General features: G+C 38.7%; 3 protein-coding genes across 10 annotated transcripts; 1 reads left to right on the forward strand and 2 right to left on the reverse strand.

Annotated features, from left to right (window-relative positions):
- Nucleotides 1-411: 411 nt before the first annotated feature.
- Nucleotides 412-1,293, forward strand: LOC126795219 (uncharacterized). Its single transcript, XM_050522064.1, has one exon. The coding sequence runs from the start codon at nt 606-608 to the stop codon at nt 1,248-1,250; it is 645 nt and encodes a 214-aa protein (XP_050378021.1). The 5' UTR covers nt 412-605; the 3' UTR covers nt 1,251-1,293.
- Nucleotides 1,294-3,395: 2,102 nt separating this feature from the next.
- On the reverse strand, nt 3,396-14,836 carry LOC126796329 (protein unc-13 homolog). 5 transcript variants are annotated; one of them, XM_050523128.1, is made up of 26 exons: nt 14,636-14,836; nt 14,479-14,539; nt 13,998-14,247; nt 13,742-13,808; nt 13,466-13,616; nt 13,184-13,351; nt 12,622-12,720; nt 12,311-12,517; nt 12,118-12,219; nt 10,637-10,867; nt 10,341-10,421; nt 9,966-10,049; nt 9,671-9,856; nt 9,438-9,578; nt 8,715-8,807; nt 8,243-8,314; nt 7,779-7,896; nt 7,027-7,199; nt 6,395-6,479; nt 5,942-6,064; nt 5,354-5,460; nt 5,172-5,249; nt 5,000-5,095; nt 4,691-4,786; nt 4,427-4,610; nt 3,396-3,818 (listed from the first exon to the last, which is right to left on the reverse strand). In XM_050523128.1, exons 1-26 carry the CDS (start codon nt 14,782-14,784, stop codon nt 3,652-3,654), a joined length of 3,369 nt encoding a protein of 1,122 aa, XP_050379085.1. In that variant the 5' UTR covers nt 14,785-14,836; the 3' UTR covers nt 3,396-3,651. The 5 variants fall into 5 exon arrangements, 4 of the variants coding, with proteins under 4 accessions (XP_050379085.1, XP_050379086.1, XP_050379087.1 ...); XM_050523129.1 differs by having other exon boundaries at nt 3,397-3,818; nt 14,479-14,543; nt 14,640-14,836; XM_050523130.1 differs by lacking the exon at nt 14,636-14,836 and having other exon boundaries at nt 3,397-3,818; nt 13,998-14,358; nt 14,479-14,522.
- A 446-nt stretch (nt 14,837-15,282) lies between these two features.
- On the reverse strand, nt 15,283-18,451 carry LOC126796331 (E3 ubiquitin-protein ligase At1g12760). 4 transcript variants are annotated; one of them, XM_050523135.1, is made up of 5 exons: nt 17,688-18,451; nt 17,184-17,303; nt 16,959-17,091; nt 16,055-16,219; nt 15,283-15,860 (listed from the first exon to the last, which is right to left on the reverse strand). In XM_050523135.1, exons 1-5 carry the CDS (start codon nt 18,245-18,247, stop codon nt 15,687-15,689), a joined length of 1,152 nt encoding a protein of 383 aa, XP_050379092.1. In that variant the 5' UTR covers nt 18,248-18,451; the 3' UTR covers nt 15,283-15,686. The 4 variants fall into 4 exon arrangements, with proteins under 4 accessions (XP_050379092.1, XP_050379093.1, XP_050379090.1 ...); XM_050523136.1 differs by having other exon boundaries at nt 16,055-16,216; nt 17,688-18,449; XM_050523133.1 differs by having other exon boundaries at nt 17,184-17,306; nt 17,688-18,449.
- Between the last annotated feature and the right edge of the window lie 1,204 nt (nt 18,452-19,655).

Raw genomic sequence — 19,655 nt, forward strand, 5'->3', positions numbered from 1 at the left:
GAAATGTCCCAATACGATCAAGTTTCTGAGGTATTTTATCGAATACATTATGTATAAAGGATAGTGAGATGGTTTCTTTGTTTAAAAGAAAAAAAGATAGTTAGTTGATTGTTTGTGCACCGTCTTATTAAAATTTGAAGATATTTTCTGAGTTTGTAGAAATTCGAAGCTTGCCAAAATTTTGAATGAGCAACATGTATGTATTTTAGTCCTTGTAGTGTTCAGAAGTTTATATCTATCCGTGTCATAAAATGGACCTGAAAACATTAGAAGTGAAGAAGACAGATTGAGTGAGTTTGAGTGAGCTGTGACATGTATATATATCTAGAAGAAGAAAACAAGGCACAAAAGAAGGACGACGTCCTACTTAAAGCTGACTTAGTAAGAGGGTAAGGAAATGGAAAATAGTCACACATAGCTGCTATATTCCAGCCGCTTAATTTCCATAATCTTTCCCGTGCATAATTCCACAACGAAGCTCCCAAGAAAAGTGTCTCAACTCTCAACTAGATCGTCTCCCCCATCTTCCCCAAATTGACTGCTGCATATAAATATAAATATACATCAGTCCAACTCCAGCTTCATGTTACCAAACTCGCAAAGCTATGAAGCACAATAATCAACCAGTAATGGAGATCACGGTGATATCAGCTCAGGGCCTCAAGAACTCCTCTCACTTCTCCCAGAAGATTAGACCGTTCATCACCCTCACCACTTCTCCACCGGCTGCCACACCGTGCCGACCCTCCGGCAACGAGGAAGTCCAAGTGTACAAAACGAGGGTAGACGATGAAGGAGGAATCAACCCAACATGGGGCGACAAGTTCATGGTTCCTCTAGACGCTTGTTTCTTGAGCAACAGGTATTCTTGCATACATCTCCAGCTCCACACTAAGCGGCTCATAATGGGCCGGGTGCAGCTCGGCTGGTGTCAAATCCCGGCCTATGATATTGTCGGGTTCCCGTCGACGGGATCAGTCCGGTACCTGAGTTACCGGCTACGGGCTAGGGACGGTACGAGGACTAATGGGGTCGTGAACGTTGCTATTAAGTTGGAGAATTTGGCGCCAGTGAGCAGTCAGAGGGTGGAGTCAATTAACTCGATCTCACCGACATTTGACACGTGCGGTACTGTTATTGGTACTCCGGTGGCACAGCTGCCACCTTTGGCCGGTGAATGCTCGGTTACATGTCCGGGGCAGATTTTTGGTTTTGGTTGTAAAGAGGGAAATAGATGGAACCATGTGTAAATGGCATTTTGGTTCAATTTCTTTGCAATTGAGATGTGTCTAGTGTGTATACTACCAAAGGAAAGTATTTGTTTGGTTTGCGGAATTGAATTTAAGAGTTTTCTTCTCAATGCAAGTGTACAAATATGTGTTCACATATTATGAGTATTCAAAACTCGAAATAAAGTTATAAACTGATATACTTGTTACTTTTTTTTTTGAGAAAAAATATATAAATATATATATCAATATCAAAAGTTCCAATCCGAGGGAGATCATATTGATGAACACAAGTTGTCACACACACACACACCTCCCTACATAAACCAGAAGTTACATCTCGTTACTTATTGAAACAAGAATGCAAAACTTCATACATGCATTTCTTATTCATGTTCAATCATCACAAAAGTTAACAGAAGAATATAATAGAATCTCTGAGATTTTAATCTGATCCCCGTAACTCCAAAACCATGAATAGGATGGTTAAGGTAAGAATCCAGACCAAGACATGCTCGCCGCACCTAATGAGAGGCTCGAATCTTAATGAAATGTAAGGCTATCTACTAAGAATTTGCCGTTTGTTTTTTTTTAAGGAAAATGGATATATTTCATCGGGCAAGTTACCCATATGGCCGAAGTCTACAACTACCAGTAGTTATGCAGGAGGTTAACTCCAATACAAAACCATGCACTTGGTCGAGTGGGAGACTAAACTCCTATTCAAGCGTAAACTGTACTACTAACAGGGCCGAGACCCATTATACTACTACTCACCAAAAAGTTAGCATTATTAGGAAAATAAAAGACTTTAACAAAATAAAAGCTACAGACTAAGCCTAGACCCAAAAAGACCTAAGCCCAGCCCAACCATACCCACGATCCATGAATGCAGGCAGCCCAGGTCACTGCCCAACAGAGAACACCAGTTGCTTCGCCCCGAGCCGCGCCACGCTGCCGCCAAACTCCACCCCGCCGACAACCTGCGGCCGAAGCCCAGTAGAGCGTCGTCGTTCGTCAACCGCGTTAGCAACAAGGGAAACCTTCAAGATGCTCATCAACCCGAGCACAGAAAACACCCAAATCGAAAAGGCGATCAAGGTGGAACTCCGCCACGGACTCCCCATCTCATCGCACCACCACCCTTCCTCTTCTTACCACTGACCGACTCAAACCACCGCACTTGTACGACGAGAAGGAGACCCCACTAGAGGACGCCACACGATACCAAAACAAAAGGCAACTCCCTGGACAAAACCCAAGCAAAACGCATCCAGCAGCTTTACAGGGAAAGGCCCATGTCCGGCCGCGCTCAAATCTCGTTCGACATCGTCAATAGACGCCCGTTTTGAAACCCTAAAGGAGAGGCTTTGAGAAAGAGGGAGAGAAAAGGTTTGTCACACTCCCAAGAATTTGCCGTTTGTTAATCATATTTTAAGTGGATAAATGGGACACATCTGCTAATCTTAACGTAAGGGAAATGCAACAATGATTTATCTGGTGTATTCACACCTTGTCGTTTGAGTTGTTAATTGTGATTAGTCATCCAAATCTTGCCACGTACAAAAAAAACTATCACTCAGAAAATAACATTTCATCACTCGTGAATCATTACTTTCTACATTTCTTTTTGAAGTGTAAATCCAAGCAACTCCAAGCTCAATGATTTGTGGATGCACCCTTTCCCTACAATCAGTATATAAAAAAATCCACCATTGTTCGAGTGAAGTTTCCTTCGATTGTGATCGGCCATCTAACTCACCAATCAAGGGCCCATGTTTGCCTGTCACATGCGTTTAAATTTTATATATTCAATATCACTGAGTGCTTTTGGCACCAAGGATATAGATGGCTAAACTGTCGGGACTCTTTTAATCGAGAGCAGATTTGTTCCATCAATGATTGTAAGATAAAATGGAAGCCGAAACAACAGATGGCACAACAACAAAAAACGCATAAACAGGTCACGGTTTAAATCATTTGACATATGCCCTATTGTATTTATGTTATCCCAGGTCCATCTGACGGCCGTCCTTCCAATGATGACCACTTGATCCCAGAAAAGGGTTGTATACACCTGTCCCACACAACAGTCTCTCCAATACAAAGGCTCTAAATCATCTTCTTAAGCATATAGTGTTGCATCTAACTTTTTATGTGATCAACAAGAGATGATGAATGCTAACAGTAATTGTGAGCAGCAGTGCAAAATGTTGAAGTTGGTGTGATACGACATAATATTGAAGATATCAAAATATAGGATTCTACCAAGTCCTGCAGAGACAATACTTTTTGATACACCTATACAAGTACGGGAACACAAGTTTTTGCCTCGTTTTACTTGTCAAGGGAGTCTACCCTGTGCAGTCTAGGAATCTAAATGAGAATGCAAGGTGCCTTACAGTGGATTGTTTCGTCTGCCCTACCATCCCACATTCCTGAGTTCAGATGTTGCTTCTTGAAGTTTCTTCCTAAACGAGGTAAATGTGCTATGAGTACTATCCCAACGAAAAGACGTGGTTCGCTTTGCTAGATCTGATCTGAGAGGTGATTGGGAAATTGGATCTGTTGATGGAGTGTCTTCATATTCTGCAATTGAAAGAAAAACATATAAAACACACACCAAATTACTGAAAATCCTTCAAAGTTATGGTGATCGATTATTGGTGTACTGAAGTGTCAAATTTGTATAAAAAAATGACCAATGGCCGACCCAATAACATAGCAATAACTAACTACAACTGCAGCATGAGAGATGAAATACTGAAATACTTCTTTCCTACCCAGTTTTCTCAGAACTAATGCCCCTACCCCTTTTTTCTCATTCTGAAATCCGAAAATTTGACAAAATTTTCAAAGAGCGATTTAATAAAAAAAAAATTCAGGCGAAACTGACCACAAAGGTTTCCATGACTAAAGATAACAAAATTTATCATTCCTAGAGTATTATTAATTCTATAGCAACATATTAGTTGCTGATGGAAAGACAAGATCTAAAAGGACACACAATCTTATTGAAAAGTGGCTTGGTTGTCTTTACAATGCAGAAACAATTACAGGTACCTACATCAAAACTAGCTCCAAGTTCGGGGACAACATTAAGCAAACCTCCATCCCCCATAGAATCATAAGAATGTTACCCAACTGAATAACAAAATCATGTCATATCAGATGTCATAGGTAGAGAGGATGATTACCTGAAGACATAGGGAGCTGATATTGCCTTTTCAAGAATTTAGAGGCTTCTCTATCTTTTCTGTGGCATAAAACCCGCACAAAAGTGTGGGCATTATTTAAGCGCATGTTGTTATGATCATGTGAATCTAGCCCCAATGAAATTTGTTCACTTGCAGCCATCAGCTTTTGGATGATAGTCTCAGTCTACAAAAATAATAGTGTGATATAGCTAGTTTCAGCCATTTAGATATGAGGTCATACAATTCTGATTAGAGGAGCCAAACCTGTAGTGAATATAAGTTCAATATTTGCTCAGGAAACTTTGCTTCTTGCTCCACTACTGATCGAGGAAGGCCTTCACCATCAGCTACAAAAAAATCCTGTGAAGTTGCAGTATAGCTCCATCAATATTATACTAATCAGATGTAATTATTATTATGAGCTTCACCAACCACAAGGTTACTCATATGTTGCAGATATTTGTTTATTTGCTCTGGTTCATGGATGCACGTACATATGTAGGTTAGCATTTCCATAGTAACAACCACATTTAAATCAACAGTGTCAATGATAGTTAGGAAAGAGTACAGTACCTTTAACGCAGATAGGTCATCTTCTATTAGTACAATATCTGAATCACAAAATGCACGGGAAGGTCCACCATCAAGCAAAACCCACGCAAAGCCTTCCTAAACCACATAAGGTGAAACATTAGTTCTAGCTAACGTGGAAAGCGAAAGATTAATTTCCAACAATGAGTCATACCAGTGATGCTCGACAAATGCTGAAAACAACAGCATCTCTAAGTGATTCATCAATAAAGTTGCATACATGGTCAAGTACCTACAACAATGTCCGTAAGATGAATATAATCCACTTGAAAATCTATGAAAGAAATCATGAACTCCAGTTAAGCAAGGGAGGGATGAGGGGAGGGAGGGACTTACAGTATCAATGCGTGTGAGAACACCATCTAAACGAGAAGCTTCAACGCTACCACAATATAAACAAAAGAGGAATGCATGTCTCAGATCCCAGAACACTGCTTTTGCACCTTGAAATTGAATTTAACAAGAACGATTCAGCCAAATTAATTTTCTTCAAATTGAACAATCACAGTTAAATCCTTTTATTTAAGGAAAAGTTCAAACTAAATTTAGAAATCTCAGACATTAAATCGAGAATAATGTGTGGACCATCAAGTACTACAATAATCACATATAGAATGATGCTGGCATGATGGTAGATGTGTTCAGTAAAGCCACAATAATTGGTAACTTTGACATAACCAGATTATCAGTATAGCTATTGAACGAGCCTGTAGATAAAGCTTCACAGTGAAGTCAAGACATGAATCAGAAAAAAAAAATTGCATATGAGGGGACCTCACTATTATAACCATTTTGGCCAAATCTGTACATGCTTATCAAAGAATAACAACAGAACTGATGCATAAATATGTAAATAAATTAGCTATCATTTTATGAGACGTCCCATTGACGAGTTGAAGATAATTCACAGGTGAATCTGCTCACCAGTAAAGTCACAAATTTTGCTGATGGTATTTGCTGCAGTATCCCTGATGATGTCAAAGGTGGTGTTGAAGAGCTCATCAATTTGGTCACTGCATGTTGAAGTTCCCAAAAGTTGTTTTTTGCCTGACCAAACGAAAAATAGATATAAGCATGCAAAAATGAAACAATTCAGTTCTGCTATTTTTAAGGGAAGTTGTCACCTAACTCTGATTTTCTTCAAGGAAATTTCCAATTAAACGAAAAAGAAAAAGGTTTACTGAACTAACTGTTTCATATGATATTCTATGCATTTATAACTTCCACGACATCATAATCTATTATAAGCTTGGCCAGAGCTTCTAAAAGAATATATCCTTGCAAAGCCAAACAATAACTGAAGAGGTGAGCAACTGTCATGTAGAAAAATTGACAGGTAACACATCTGAGTAACAATATTATAATAATGCTACTAACCTCCTGTGTTATCAATGGATTGTCTGACAAGTGCCCAAGAATTTCTGATACCATCTTCTAGTATGTCAATTTGTTTTTGAATATACTGCAACAAGAAACTATATCAGAATACTATATTCAGTGAATACTAAACATAGCACCATCAAAAAGAGAGGAAGAAACAATGCAGCGTGCAGAATCTTAAAACAGCTACGTTCTTAAGCTGTCATAAAAAGGTTCAGCTGTCGAACTGAATATTTCTCCCAGTTAATGATCATATTGAATACATTGACTAAAACTTTTCATGTTAGATTTCTGACAGATGTAAACTGTTTTTTTAGAAGATAATATGATGCCATGATGGTACATGAGGTGAAATATGACATTGACCACCAGGCTCTAAGTTCCTCCTTTTCTGTTCTGACAATATATATATAACAAGATTGTTTCGTCAGACTACCCCATTCACAATTAAAGTACACATTTGTAATCTTCCTCTTTCTCTAACTATCAAAGTTCATATATATGAATGAAGATTTTTGAACATGATCTTAGGCACATGATCCATTTGAAACTGCGAGCATCAGAAGAGGAGATACACTTGCGGAAAAAGAAAATGAATTGACCATCAATACATCATTATATACACTTACTTTTAATGTGTTCATTCTGATACAGAGTTTGGGTATTGTCAGATTATTCAACTTGTCATGCACATTGCCGTCCAAAGGCATACACTCAAGGAACTTCTTTTTAAGCACTGGAATAGTCGTCTCCTTGTAGCGGGTCAATGGCGGGGCCGATGGATATAAGTATCTTTTCTCAACTGCATAGGAATGCATTATGAAGTGAGGTGCACTTCTTACAGTAATAAAAGAGATCATCCCAAGAAAGTAAAGTAAGAAGTCTTTTTAATCTCACTCCTAGATTGAGCAAACAATGTAAAAGGCCTCATCATGTCATCCATCTATTCAGTGCAAACTAACATTTTTATTAACATATCACATCATATCTCTAGCACTAACTTACCCACTTTGTAACGGAAATTTTTCAAAAATAAATTGTCTAGAAGCATCCTATAAACTTCTTTATTTTTGCTTGATCATACAGAAGAATTGTGTTACAAGAGAGTGATGCTGCAAAACTCTGCCCATAATCCATAAGTAATTTTTATTGGTTATGTCCATATCTGCTTTCAATCTTTTAGATCACAGGGAGCCTAATAATAAATGTATCAGGCAGATTAACAGATTCAGTAATATACAGGCTTTCACACATTGATCCGGCTTAAAAAGAAAAACAATTAAAAAGTACCAAAATATATTCCACTTGTATATAAAGCTTGAACTTATCAAGTGAAAACAGTAACAAATGTGATGTATAGTAGCAGGGTAATATACAATACCTATCTGATCGAGCAATTTCAGCAAATAGGCATCCAAGGTATGGAAGACAACAGAGACCAGAGCTTGTAAATGAGTAATATCCATAGGGAGATGGAAACCAAATAATTGATCCACTGTCTGCAAGGAAATTAACAAAAACAAATGGTCTAAGATACATATGAGATACAAGTAGAACAGTAGTCTTCATATAAACTGTTACAAGACAACTAATACTGAAATGTAAGCATTCTTTGTTGCTTCGTCCTGTCTGATCTTCTTGTATAAAATTTCCATATAATAAAGACAATTTAATGTTCATCAGACACTTCAGGGGTGATATCTAAGCAACAGAGACATATAAAAATGCAGAGACCAACTCCCATCTATTTGTCTCTTTCGCAATTCACACATTATAAAACAAACATTCCAATCTTAAATTCTCAATTTCCTATATGTACACTCATGTTTCAGCTATCAAACATACCTCCTCAATTATTCTAAAAACTTCAACTATTGATGCTGCCTGTTTTTGCTGAGATGACAAAGGCTCCCACTTCTGCATATGCAACAAAAGTAACAAGTTACAGTACTCGGCGAGTATTGAGGCAAGTTGGACCTCTTACCAAAGCATATCCATTTATCAAGTGATTTCTAAATAGTTAAAAAAGGACCACACCTATATGGCTATATCCATATCAGTCTTGTCTAGGACTGAAAACATGAAATGATGTAACAACCAAAACCACAAAACTGGGATAGACTTTTTTTCTTCATTCTTGTGCCAAAGTCATGGCTTATCACTCAGTGCAACAAGTAACTCCTAGCCAATTATGAGGGTCGATGACACTTTCTCAGTTATCTTTTTCAGTTACTCTAGCGCACTTGCTAAGTCAGAAAGATTGGAAGGATAGAATTAGCACTTTTAATAACACAACTCAAGTCCCCTTAGAACCAACCTCGAGATCAAAAGCACGTCCAGTCCATTCCAAGATGCGTTCATGCTGAGCAATCACCCAATCAAGAATGATAGGTTTAGCAACTTCCCCAATCTGCGCCAAAAAGAGAATGCAAGGAGCTAAATATTGACTTGTCATCTACAAAAAATATTAAAATAATGGACACAACACGATTTAATATTTTACTCTACTTAACAGAAGATATAATATTGATCACAATTGACAATCTTTAAATGCATGCATGTTGTGCATCGTTCAAAGTTGAAGTCTTCAGTTGTGCGGTTGTTCATTACATAGTACTCAACACCAAACTAAACCAAAGCATAAAAGTTTATTTATTGCTTTCAGGCTAAAAAAAATATCCCTGAAACACAGCAATTTTTTTACAAGCAATAACTAAAAAGAAGAACAGACTCCAACCCTTGTTAACCCCCCAAAGCAGAATAATCATAAAACCAGCAATAAAGTAATATCAAATGCAAGCAGAAAATAAAGCACAGATGGATAAAAGGATTGAGAAAGTAAGGAACAGGCTACAGAGTTGAAACATCAACTTCTGAGAGACCTCTGTGAAGTCTAAGCTACTAATTTGCCAATCACATTCCTTACCAAATTTGACATTATATAACATCATAGCTCTCAGATGCAATAAAAGAAACATGAATACAATAGCCATATTTGAAAGGCCATTAAATTAATGGAGTATAGCTTCATTAAACTAACCGGGTAATGGTGCAAATCTGCCCTTTTTTCTCCATAACCAGTATTGTATAGCTGAGTTAGGACATGATCCAACAAATCAGCAGCTGGAAGCACCGATTTAACATCTTCAGAAAGAGATGATACTCCATCCAGAAAGGGTTTCTACATATTGATATAAGAAATGAAGAGAGATCCACAAAAGACCAGCTTTAAGAAGAGTAGTTATTATTCAATACAAAGGAGTAAAAACATACAAGTCTTTCCCAATAAATCTGGTGCAACATCATTGCCGCGATCATCCCAGAATTAGGACACCATTTGCATAATTCTCGGTGGAACCCATTTAGTTCTCTCTCAGCAATCAACCTCAGTTCATCTGCAAGGACGCCCAAAGGATGTTTCTTTTCCACTTCTGATAAGTGATTTATGTCACTTGCTGCCTAATAAATAAACACATAAGCTTTACCTCAAACTGAAACGACAACTGAATTTGTAAGAAAACAGAAAGAATTGAGTTGAATAAAACTGATTATCAATAACATGTCTTACCCGCCTATATGCAGCTTCAATCGACCTTTTCACATACGACTCAAGTATTTCTGCAGCCTCCGTATTGAGATTGAACCTCCTCAACTGCATGTATGGTAACTTCTGTCAGATGATTTTATTCGTTTTTTATTTAAATGTTCGTTCCAGTTACGCCCAGGACCTGGTTGACTTTGATTGCAAAGCAATGTCACCAGGCCAAAAAGGGATCGACAACTGAAATGCGATGATTCAGTATGAGAAGAAGTAAATATCAAAGTCATAATATAAGGAAACCTTTCAACTGTCAACTGGAATAACACCAATTGAAACCATATTGGACCATGAAAGTACTATGCTACATCTAAAAGACTAATTATAGAGTGAAACAACACTAACCTTCATATGACCATTATCACTGAAATTCAGAACCCCAACTGCTGACACTAAGCTCATCACCCTCTTTAAGTGACTATGTTGCTGAAATGAAAATTTCAACATTAGAAAGACAAAATGTGGAATGCAAATACATTCTACAAGTTCATTAAAAGAGATGAGCAAATGTAAAACAAAATCTTCATAAGTTGCACACATTTGGACTATTGTCATTTTCCTTCTAAAGAAAAGAAAGAAAGAAAGAAAAAAAGAAAAAAAAAAAGAGATAGTGAACAACCAGTTGAAAAAAGAGAAAGAACCTGACTGAAATGCAGATGATAGTCTTGTAGTTTACTCTCACACCAGATGCTTAAAGAGTAGAAGACAGCATCAATCAAACTTAATTTTATCTCGATAGTGTTGAAGTGGATTGAACATATCAGGCTATTGATATATAGCCTTACGTTCTCATCATCAGCTTTAGCTGATATAAGTTCTTGCAACTCCACCGTTGCATATTCTAATAGCAGAGCATCATCTGTTCCAACAAACTATGCACATACGTATTTCTTAGACAAATTGATAAAAGATAGTTCTAAGGATAAATGTATGAAGGTTCAATATTTCATCTATTATTCCCAAGATTAAGAAAGTCTTTGATCACATCGGTACTTAATGTATTCAGTTAGGGACTACTGAAATAAATTTATTCAGCCACAAAATAAAAAAATATATATATATATAGAGGGAGGTTCTGAAGAGGACGTCCGCAGTGCCCTTAAAGTGTGGACGTCCCTTGTTTTTGCCACAATCCGTCGCCGGCCCTTCTCTTATCAAATGGAGGCCAGACCTCAATCTTGAGCTTCTGATTGCTGGTCGAGTTGCTAGCTATAAGTTTCCACCCAACCTTGATTGGTGCTTGAAGTTTCAGGTGATTGTTGCTTAAACCTTTACTAGTTTCGAGGACATCGATCAAGGTGGCTTCATCTTCATGGAAAATGCAGCTTAGGATGCCTCTGCTGTATGTTCCATAAGAGAAGAGCCGTCAGCGGCAGCTGATTGTGGCAAAACAATGGACCTCCGCACGTTAAGAGCACTGTGAACGTCCTCTTCAAAACCTATATATATATATATATGCGGACAGTCCGCACCGTGCGGATTCGGCGATTCCGGCCACGCGCAACAACGGCGCCGACCAGCACAGTCGCACTCCCCTCCTCCCGGCACTCATGTCTGTGCCAGCCAAAGCTGCAGCGCCGGCCTACTAAAGCCAAAATCTCGAAATCTCCACACGGTGCCCAGAAACTTGAAATTTCGAGATTCTGGCCGCCGTGGATCGGCGCTGCAGCTCCGGCCAGCACAGACATGAGCACCGAGAGGGAAGTGCGGTTGTGTTGGTCGGCGCCGTCGTTGCGCGTCGCTGGTGGCCAAAATCGCCGAATCCGCACGGTGCAGACCGTCTTGACGTCTGTAGCAGAGACGGACTGTACACACACAGACACCTGGTGTCATACTATAATCTCATCTAGGGCACTAAATATTGATATATTTCACAAGTTAACAAAGTGTAAATCACTGCCATGAAGATAGGGACTACTAAAATATATTTATTCAGCCACGACATATATACTTGTTTTCATATTATAATCTCATCTAGGGTAAATACTGATATATTTCACATCTTCACTAGTGAACAATGTGCAAATCATTGCCATGATTTGATGATGATTAAAGCATCAATAAAAGAGTTAAAACTTACATCACGAATTCCTAATATTCAGCATCAAACCATTGTGCATACCTGTTGGAAAAGGACCCACAAATATAATGCATCATGCATTTTTTGAGTGATGCCTAAAGTAGACCAAGTCAATTTCAAGAGCATCAGGAACTCATCAGCTTCCTAAAAGAATTAAAATGCACAAAAAGTGAATAGTGTAGCCATATACACAAACATAAATTACTTAACTGACACTTAGAAAGGATAAATGTACCGCTATCACTTGGCCTTCATCAAGGACATCAAATACGCCAAGAAGTAATTTCTCATAAAGCCTAATATTTAAGTGATACCCACAAGTCCAATAGTACGTCTCATTTTGGAGATCAAAGCGTCCTGGAAGAGATGATAGCGTTGAAGCTACCTGCTTGATAACCGAAACAACCTCTGCCCTTCCAGAAGTAGACATAAAGTCCCATTCCTGGCACATTTAGAAATGAAACAATTAGAAAAAGACAAAGCAAGAAATTGTTGAACTATCCAGATTCGGTGTCGCATAATACTAAAAACTCACAAATGGCACACCTTTGCATTCCTAATCATAGCAAGAGAACGTTTGAGAGTTATATGATCTTGTGTCACAAGGTTGGGAGAAAGGCAGAGAAGTTCTTCTAAGATGCTTGCCTACAAAATAGTTGCAAAGCATCCTGTTAAGACAAAGCTCAAAATTATCCTTATATATTGGCAACTAGATAACTGAAGTGATGCCCTTCAATAATGAATAAACATGACTGAATAATCAAGAATATATATGTTATGTCAGTTATCTATTCCCAAAACCACTCACTAATCACTATGACCTACATTTTAGACTACAATTGACCAGCTGTAAAAATTTGACAGGACACAACAAACATATTCAGCTTTTACTAAACAACCCTTAAGGTTGCTATGACTGTGTGATACGACTAGACGCCAATGTCAAATGATGCTTGATACAAAAACAATAGTAAGACAAGTCCAGCTCTAAAATTATGACCATTTTATAGGGGTAAAAAAATGAGAACGACCGCATGCTTACGCAAAGTTTGGCAATGTTCTGACATGAAAAGGACTTCAAATATAGATAGTCTAAAGATGAAAATACCTGTCTATTCTTCCATTGCGTATAAGACTTTTCACTCAAAAAATCAGACTTAAAAGTGAAATTCAAAAGCCCCAACACAATTTGAGGAGTATCAATTTGCACCCGCGTTTTGCCAGGCGATAACATCATCATCTTCTGTCGGGTGCACTCATCCATTGCTTCAGAAATCTAGCAAGGAAATAATAATAGAATTTTGATAGTGAATTTCCTTGATGTCTCACACTACACCTCAAGCACATAAAATTATAGCTCAGAACTGAAAAGAAAAAAAATTACAATTACCTGCATCTGCTCACGGATAGTGCGGAGCAGCCGTAAGTTTTTATCAAGAGGCAGTGACTGCACATTTGGTTTATCCTTTCTACTCTTTAAACTTGAAAGCAACTTGGAAGTCCTATGTTTCCTTTGATCTTCAACAGAACAGATTACAATCCTGGTTACATGAAAACAAGTATAAGACAATTAGAGAGCAAGCACAATTGAGAAATTGTAAATGTCTTCTGTGAAACCGTGGTTTCACCACACACGCATGCAAGGAAATAGGGAAACGAAACTTACCCAGATGTTGCCATAGATGCAAGCAATACCTCGTAGGCTGATTCCCGCAAGTCATCATCAGATAACCCTTCAAAATTTCTGAAGCTAAATTACAGTTTACTCAAAGGCCAGAAATTCGTGATACATAAAATGCATCATTGAACAAATGACCATATATATAGTAAAACAAATACTTCTATCTAAGATGTACCCTCTCATTTCGTACAATTTCTTACACAGAAAACAAAACAAAAAACATATGCTAAGAAACTGGTACCTGTTTTCAGACTCGGCAATCCCAAGGAAGCAATCTTAAAGTTCTCAACAGGCTTTGGACGTGAGCTTGGTGAGGCTCTATATTTAAAACTCTCGTCATCACCATTCTCAATGTTCTGAATCTTGAATGATCCCAGCTTTCTAGACGAACTTGATGCATTCGTAGTGGTAGGCGGTGGACGGCGCGGAGGTGATCCTGATGCTTCTGGATCAGTGTGTAGCAAAAACGAATCCCCTAATTTCGAATGAGTCTGCCGAAACATAAAGTGAATCACAATGGATATGAATTCTGATGCAGAAATGAACATTTCAAGCTTCTACGACTTCCGGCGCAGTAATCTATATAGCTATGACCTAATTATCTAACAAAATTAAACAAATAATCACCAAAAAAAACTTGAAGCTAGTTCAAACCGTTACCAAATCACAATTTCACAACTCAAACAAAATCAATCAACCAAGAGACGACATGTCATTTTTACCATGGGAGGAAACGAAGATTCATGGAAGAACTGCTTAGTAGCTTCAGATATATCCACCACTCTACCTGAGCAAAATTTTCAGAAATTCAAAAGCGAAAGATGTAATCGGTGACATTACTGAGCTCAATTTTTAGCGCAGGGAGAAGGAAAAAACGACTTGCCGGATTTGACGCAATCGATGACATAATCGGCGCTGAGAGTATCGAAATCGATGTGAGAGAGCGAGGAGGCGGAGGAGGAGGAAGAAGAAGACAAGAGAAACTGTAGGAGGTTACGGCGGTCACGGCGGTAGCGGTGCTCCTCCATCGTCGACGTCAGCTTATCGGAGGAGGAGAGTAAGAAATGGAGGAGAGAGAGGAGGGAGGGAGGGAGCGCGAAAAAGCCCACGGAGTGTGTCGCTTTCGGCGGACGGTGCTTTTCTAATTCTTTGCTTTTCTGTCATGGCTTTTGGGTTTAATTACATTTGCGCCACTAAGTTTTCGGTCATTTGGCCCCGCCCTTGCTTTTGGTGTTCTATTTATTTTTGGAATTTTTGAAGTCGGTACTATTCGCCTACGTACCCCCAGCGTTGGTTAAATGGAAGCAACTCAAGCAAGATACATGCTAGATTTTAAGTAGGACAGAAGGTGCTGCAGAAATCGTTTTAGTAACATCAGGTTTCCAACAGAAGGCCCAACTTGTAGCCTCGTGGAAGATTTTCTCACTCCAGCGGCTAGTTTTGATTCAATTTCCTTTAAACATGTATTTAGCGAAGTGACTTTTGTCGTTGATGTTGTAGCAAACCTTAGTCATTCTATCCTCGTGGAACAATCATTCTTATTAACTTTTATTAACAAATTTCTATGGCACCAAATGAACACAAAGATCCTGAGCAGCCAGCACTACAATGAGACCGGTTATATGTGTATATATAATTACTACGGAGATGCCCTGGCAAGACCCATGTACAAATGACACTCAAATATGCCAGAGCAAAGATTAATACCCAGTGCCATTCTGTCTACTACGAAAACAAGATCGACGACAACTGCTTCAACTACCCTACAGCAACGACAATGTCGGTAATAAAACTGTGGTATGTCGATACCAAGCTTGTTTCAGATTACCCTCCACCTGGACTTGTAAAGCCTGCATTGAGTTGTGTGCCGAGCTTTGCATTCATTACACTCAAACGTGCTGAGCACAATCCTGCACAATCCTGTAACCCTCTAAACTTCGCCTTGCTCATTGCTGCCACTCTTCAAAATATTGTACTTGCAGAGAGGACAGGTGGCATTAATGAAAAGCCACTTATCTATGCAGGAACAGTGAAAATGGTGACCACAAGGAAGCTGCCTTAGCTCTGCACCATCATCATAAGAAGAGAGGCAGATGCAACACTCCTAAATCACAATAATGACACTTGTATGTTAATATAATGACCAGATGAGAACAATTTGTTTATACAATAACTCACTGGGAACTGTTTATGATTACAAACAAAAAAAGAAAACAACTACATAATAGGGCATGTAGACAATATGCTATAAAAGGTGATTCTGTAAGTAAGAACAGGTACACCAATAATGGCACTTACCGCATCTTCTGGTGAAAGAACATGCTCAATGGGTGAATCTGTTCCACATTCGGTCATTACACCTCCATGAGGTCCTTGTGCATCGGCTGCAACTTTCTCATTACTAACTCGTCGGAACTTGAATTTTGACAGTTGTTCAATATCTTCCTTAGATGCGCCGTCCTGCTTCAATAACATGCCACACCAAAATAAGGAGGGCAGCAAATAGAAAACCCATTACAATAATATAATTTCACTGGAAAAAGTCAACCAAATTTGGATCAAATGAAATAAATACTAAAACAATAATTCATTTTCATCCTTGACTGCTTCAAGCACAGCTACGATATATCAGTGTTTGCACCATAAATTATCACCACAAAAGAAGAGTTTTATGGAATCAATCATTCATAATAAGTTGCTTCAGTACTTTTTAAAGAGACCAGGATATGCAACTGTCAATAATGAGAATCAGATGTAGTAAATATAAAGTAAAGAACTCTAAGAATGAGAGCTTAGCAGAAATAAAGGACAAGCATTAACAATAGCCAGTACTTAGCATTTAGCACTGTGCGACGTCCCCCATTTACATGAGTGTCAACTCCCTGACTTGTTGAGATTGAAAGTATACTGAACAGGAACCAAGCTCATTGGTACTCAGATTTTTAGACTAACAAGAGTTAACTATCTGTCTATTAATTAGTGGGAAAACAAATCTTACTTCCATGGAGCCAAATAGATAAAGGCAGTATCCATATTAAGTTTTAGTGATTTATATGCAAGTCTGCTGCTACTTTCCGTTGTTGCAGTAATCTAAACATAACCCAGGGATTACTCTGAGATAGATATACTATGAGAAGACACGGATAGAAAAGAAAAAGGATCATTCCCCAACACACAGCAGAGAAGAATACAAGAGAACTACCTGGTCTGCTACAGCATATAGAAGTGCAATAATACATGGAAGACAGCAACAAACAGCAATCCCGATGATACAAGCCAGTGCAACACAGAAAACGACAAAAAACACGTCAAAACCCAGGAATATTATGCACAACCTGCAGAACAAAGCAATACTCCCATAGTTAACACCAGAAAAATGCCACGGGTTTCACTTAAATGAATGAAGAAACAGCAATAGAATGCAAACCAGTAAAGCTGAGGGGACACACGAGCCAGAGATTGACCACCTGCTGATACCCAGTAGAATCCAATGATCCACCAGATGAACGAAAACATTGTATTTGCAGATTCCAGATGCTTAGCAACACTCCTGAGAAATAAAAGCAAAACAAACATGTTTTTTCTCTTTCAGAATTACGAAACTTGCACAGCGCATACTAACTGCATTGATTCATATAAGCAGTGCCATAAAAAAAAAACCAGGGTTTCGAGTCTTTGAAATGATTGTACTTTATTAAGCTAGTGCTATCATTCCTATCAATAAGCCTTGAAAGCAAAGAAGATCACACCAAACTCATCCTCTACATCACCGAAAATCGTACCGTGGTGCACCATTGCCCCATAAACATTTGTAAGATCAGAGTAAAAAATTTCATCTACTAAACAATAACACTTGAACAAACATCACCAAAAAAAAGATGAGACATTCTGACAAGATCACAAAATCAAAGCTTTCCGAAAACGAACGTACCCGGTGCCCTCCTCATTCAAGTGATCAGCCAAAGACACGTACTGCGACGAGTTGTCTCGGGACCTAGGGCTCGTATTCCCGCCGCTCCCAATCCCTCCGTCGCCGGAATTCAGCCCCGGAAACCGCCGGCTCTGCCTTCGCCGGAACTCGACGCAAACGCAGACCATATGCAGCACGCATTGGAGCGCGTAGCCGACGATCCAAAGCCTCAACGGAATCTCCGGTGACTCCAGCCGGCTGAGAACGAGGACCGTAGCGGCGACGACGACGAAGGCGAAGTTCCAGATGATGTCCAGAACGACGATGGGCTTGGAGTAGGCCCAATCGCTCTGGCGCTCCTCCAGTTGCTCCGCGGCGGTCTCGCGCACCAGCATCGACGGCTCGCGCATGAGGCGGCGGCTGCTGGCCTGGCGGAGGAACCGCGCGGCCTGGCGGAGGCTCTGCTGGCGCAGGAAGCGGCGGCCGGAGTTGCTCTCGTCGGAAGACCCGCCGGAATTGTTGAGCAGCGGCGTCGTGTCGACGATGTCCTCGGCGGATCGGTTGGGTGAATAAGAAGCCATTTCGGTGAAATCGAAAAACGAACGACGATGATTTTTTACCCTAAGCTGATTAGCTCTGGTGAGCTCAATTGGCTAAAGCCATTTGGGGATCGCGAAACGGTGCGTTTTAGGGGAGATCGAATAGGCGGAGGTTTTGTGGCGGGGACGAATTGGAGAGATTAAAGAGACGCGGGTGTTGGATAAGACAACGGCGACGATGAAGACAGTGTCCGTTCGGCTGGAGACTTTTTGCTTGTTTTTTTTGTTGGTTACCATGAAAGCTGGACACGCTTCGTTCGGTAATTTACAGTTAGTTACTGCTGACGAGTTTGATTGGGTGCTAATTTGTGGCCCCAGTGTGTGAGTTACGATGATTCATGAGTTATCGGAAGCTAGGGGAGAAGTGGAGAACAGACAGCCGGACGGTTGTGATTTTACTTGCTGAGCCGAATTGATTAGATCAATCATATATGAATAAAGGGCCAACTCGTGAAGTTTGAAAATTAGGTATGAATATAAAATAAGTTGAATAAAATGTTTGAGAGTACGTTATAAAAACCATTACTCAAAAATATGCCCGTCATGAAAAATATCATAATAAAACTCCAAATTTGGATAGGATAATAATAGTCATTTATGACCAAACCTAGCGACTAAAAAGTAAGAAGCGGATAAAACCACTTCTTAATTTGAGGCCAATTCCCCGTATCATTTAGTTGAGTTATATAAATTGCTCTTTATAAAACAAGTGGCCCTAAGTTTGACTTATGATAAACTAATAGTTGGGAGGCCCTGAGTTTGACTCACGATAAGTTAATAATTGTATTTGATATCATATTAAATTTAAAATATATATATATATATATATATAAATGTCATATAACTAACCAATTAGTTTCGCGAACAACTTGAGAAATTAAACTGTTTTGTTAGATGACACTAGTCATAACATGCATGTGTAAGAATAATTTATTTAAAAAAATAGAAAAAAATGATAATGAGCGGTTATCATTTAGATAATGATAATTTCTTTAATTGTTTTATTTTATCATTTACCTTTTAAGCTTTGAATTATTAAAATAAATTTCAAATTAACCTATAGTGCGATAGTGTTAATGTAATTTCACATGCGTTTGTTTGACAAAACGTGTTTGAGTTATTAAAAGTATAGATTTTCTCATGATCATACACCACCACATCTTCATTTATAGAAGTAGCTTGTTATAAAAAAACATTCTAGCCAAATTAAATAATATCTTTTGTTCATACACCACCACATCTTCATTTATAGAAGTAGCTTGTTATAAAAAAACATTCTAGCCAAATTAAATAATTTCTTTTGTTCATTGATAAAATAGGTCGCGTACTTGCATAATACTAATTAATTTAGCGACATGAGTCTCTCATTTGTAATTGAGAAATCGTGAAT

This window comes from Argentina anserina, chromosome 5 (genome assembly GCF_933775445.1).
Source record: "Argentina anserina chromosome 5, drPotAnse1.1, whole genome shotgun sequence".
Taxonomy (NCBI): Eukaryota; Viridiplantae; Streptophyta; class Magnoliopsida; order Rosales; family Rosaceae; genus Argentina; species Argentina anserina.

Bases quoted from the DNA above. Each gene is read 5' to 3' on its own strand.
- LOC126795219 (XM_050522064.1), top strand. From the start codon at position 606: ATGAAGCACAATAATCAACCAGTAATGGAGATCACGGTGATATCAGCT.
- LOC126796329 (XM_050523128.1), bottom strand. From the start codon at position 14,784: ATGGAGGAGCACCGCTACCGCCGTGACCGCCGTAACCTCCTACAGTTT. The intron at 10,868-12,117 runs GTATGCACAATG...GTATGTGCATAG, and splicing joins TGTGGGTCCTTTTCCAACAG to TTTGTTGGAACAGATGATGC. The intron at 6,480-7,026 runs GTAAGTGTATAT...TTCTTGTTGCAG, and splicing joins TCAGAATGAACACATTAAAA to TATATTCAAAAACAAATTGA.
- LOC126796331 (XM_050523133.1), bottom strand. From the start codon at position 18,247: ATGGCTTCTTATTCACCCAACCGATCCGCCGAGGACATCGTCGACACG. The intron at 17,092-17,183 runs GTTTGCATTCTA...TTTGTTCTGCAG, and splicing joins GTGTCCCCTCAGCTTTACTG to GTTGTGCATAATATTCCTGG. The intron at 15,861-16,054 runs GTAAGTGCCATT...ATTGTGATTTAG, and splicing joins TTCTTTCACCAGAAGATGCG to GAGTGTTGCATCTGCCTCTC.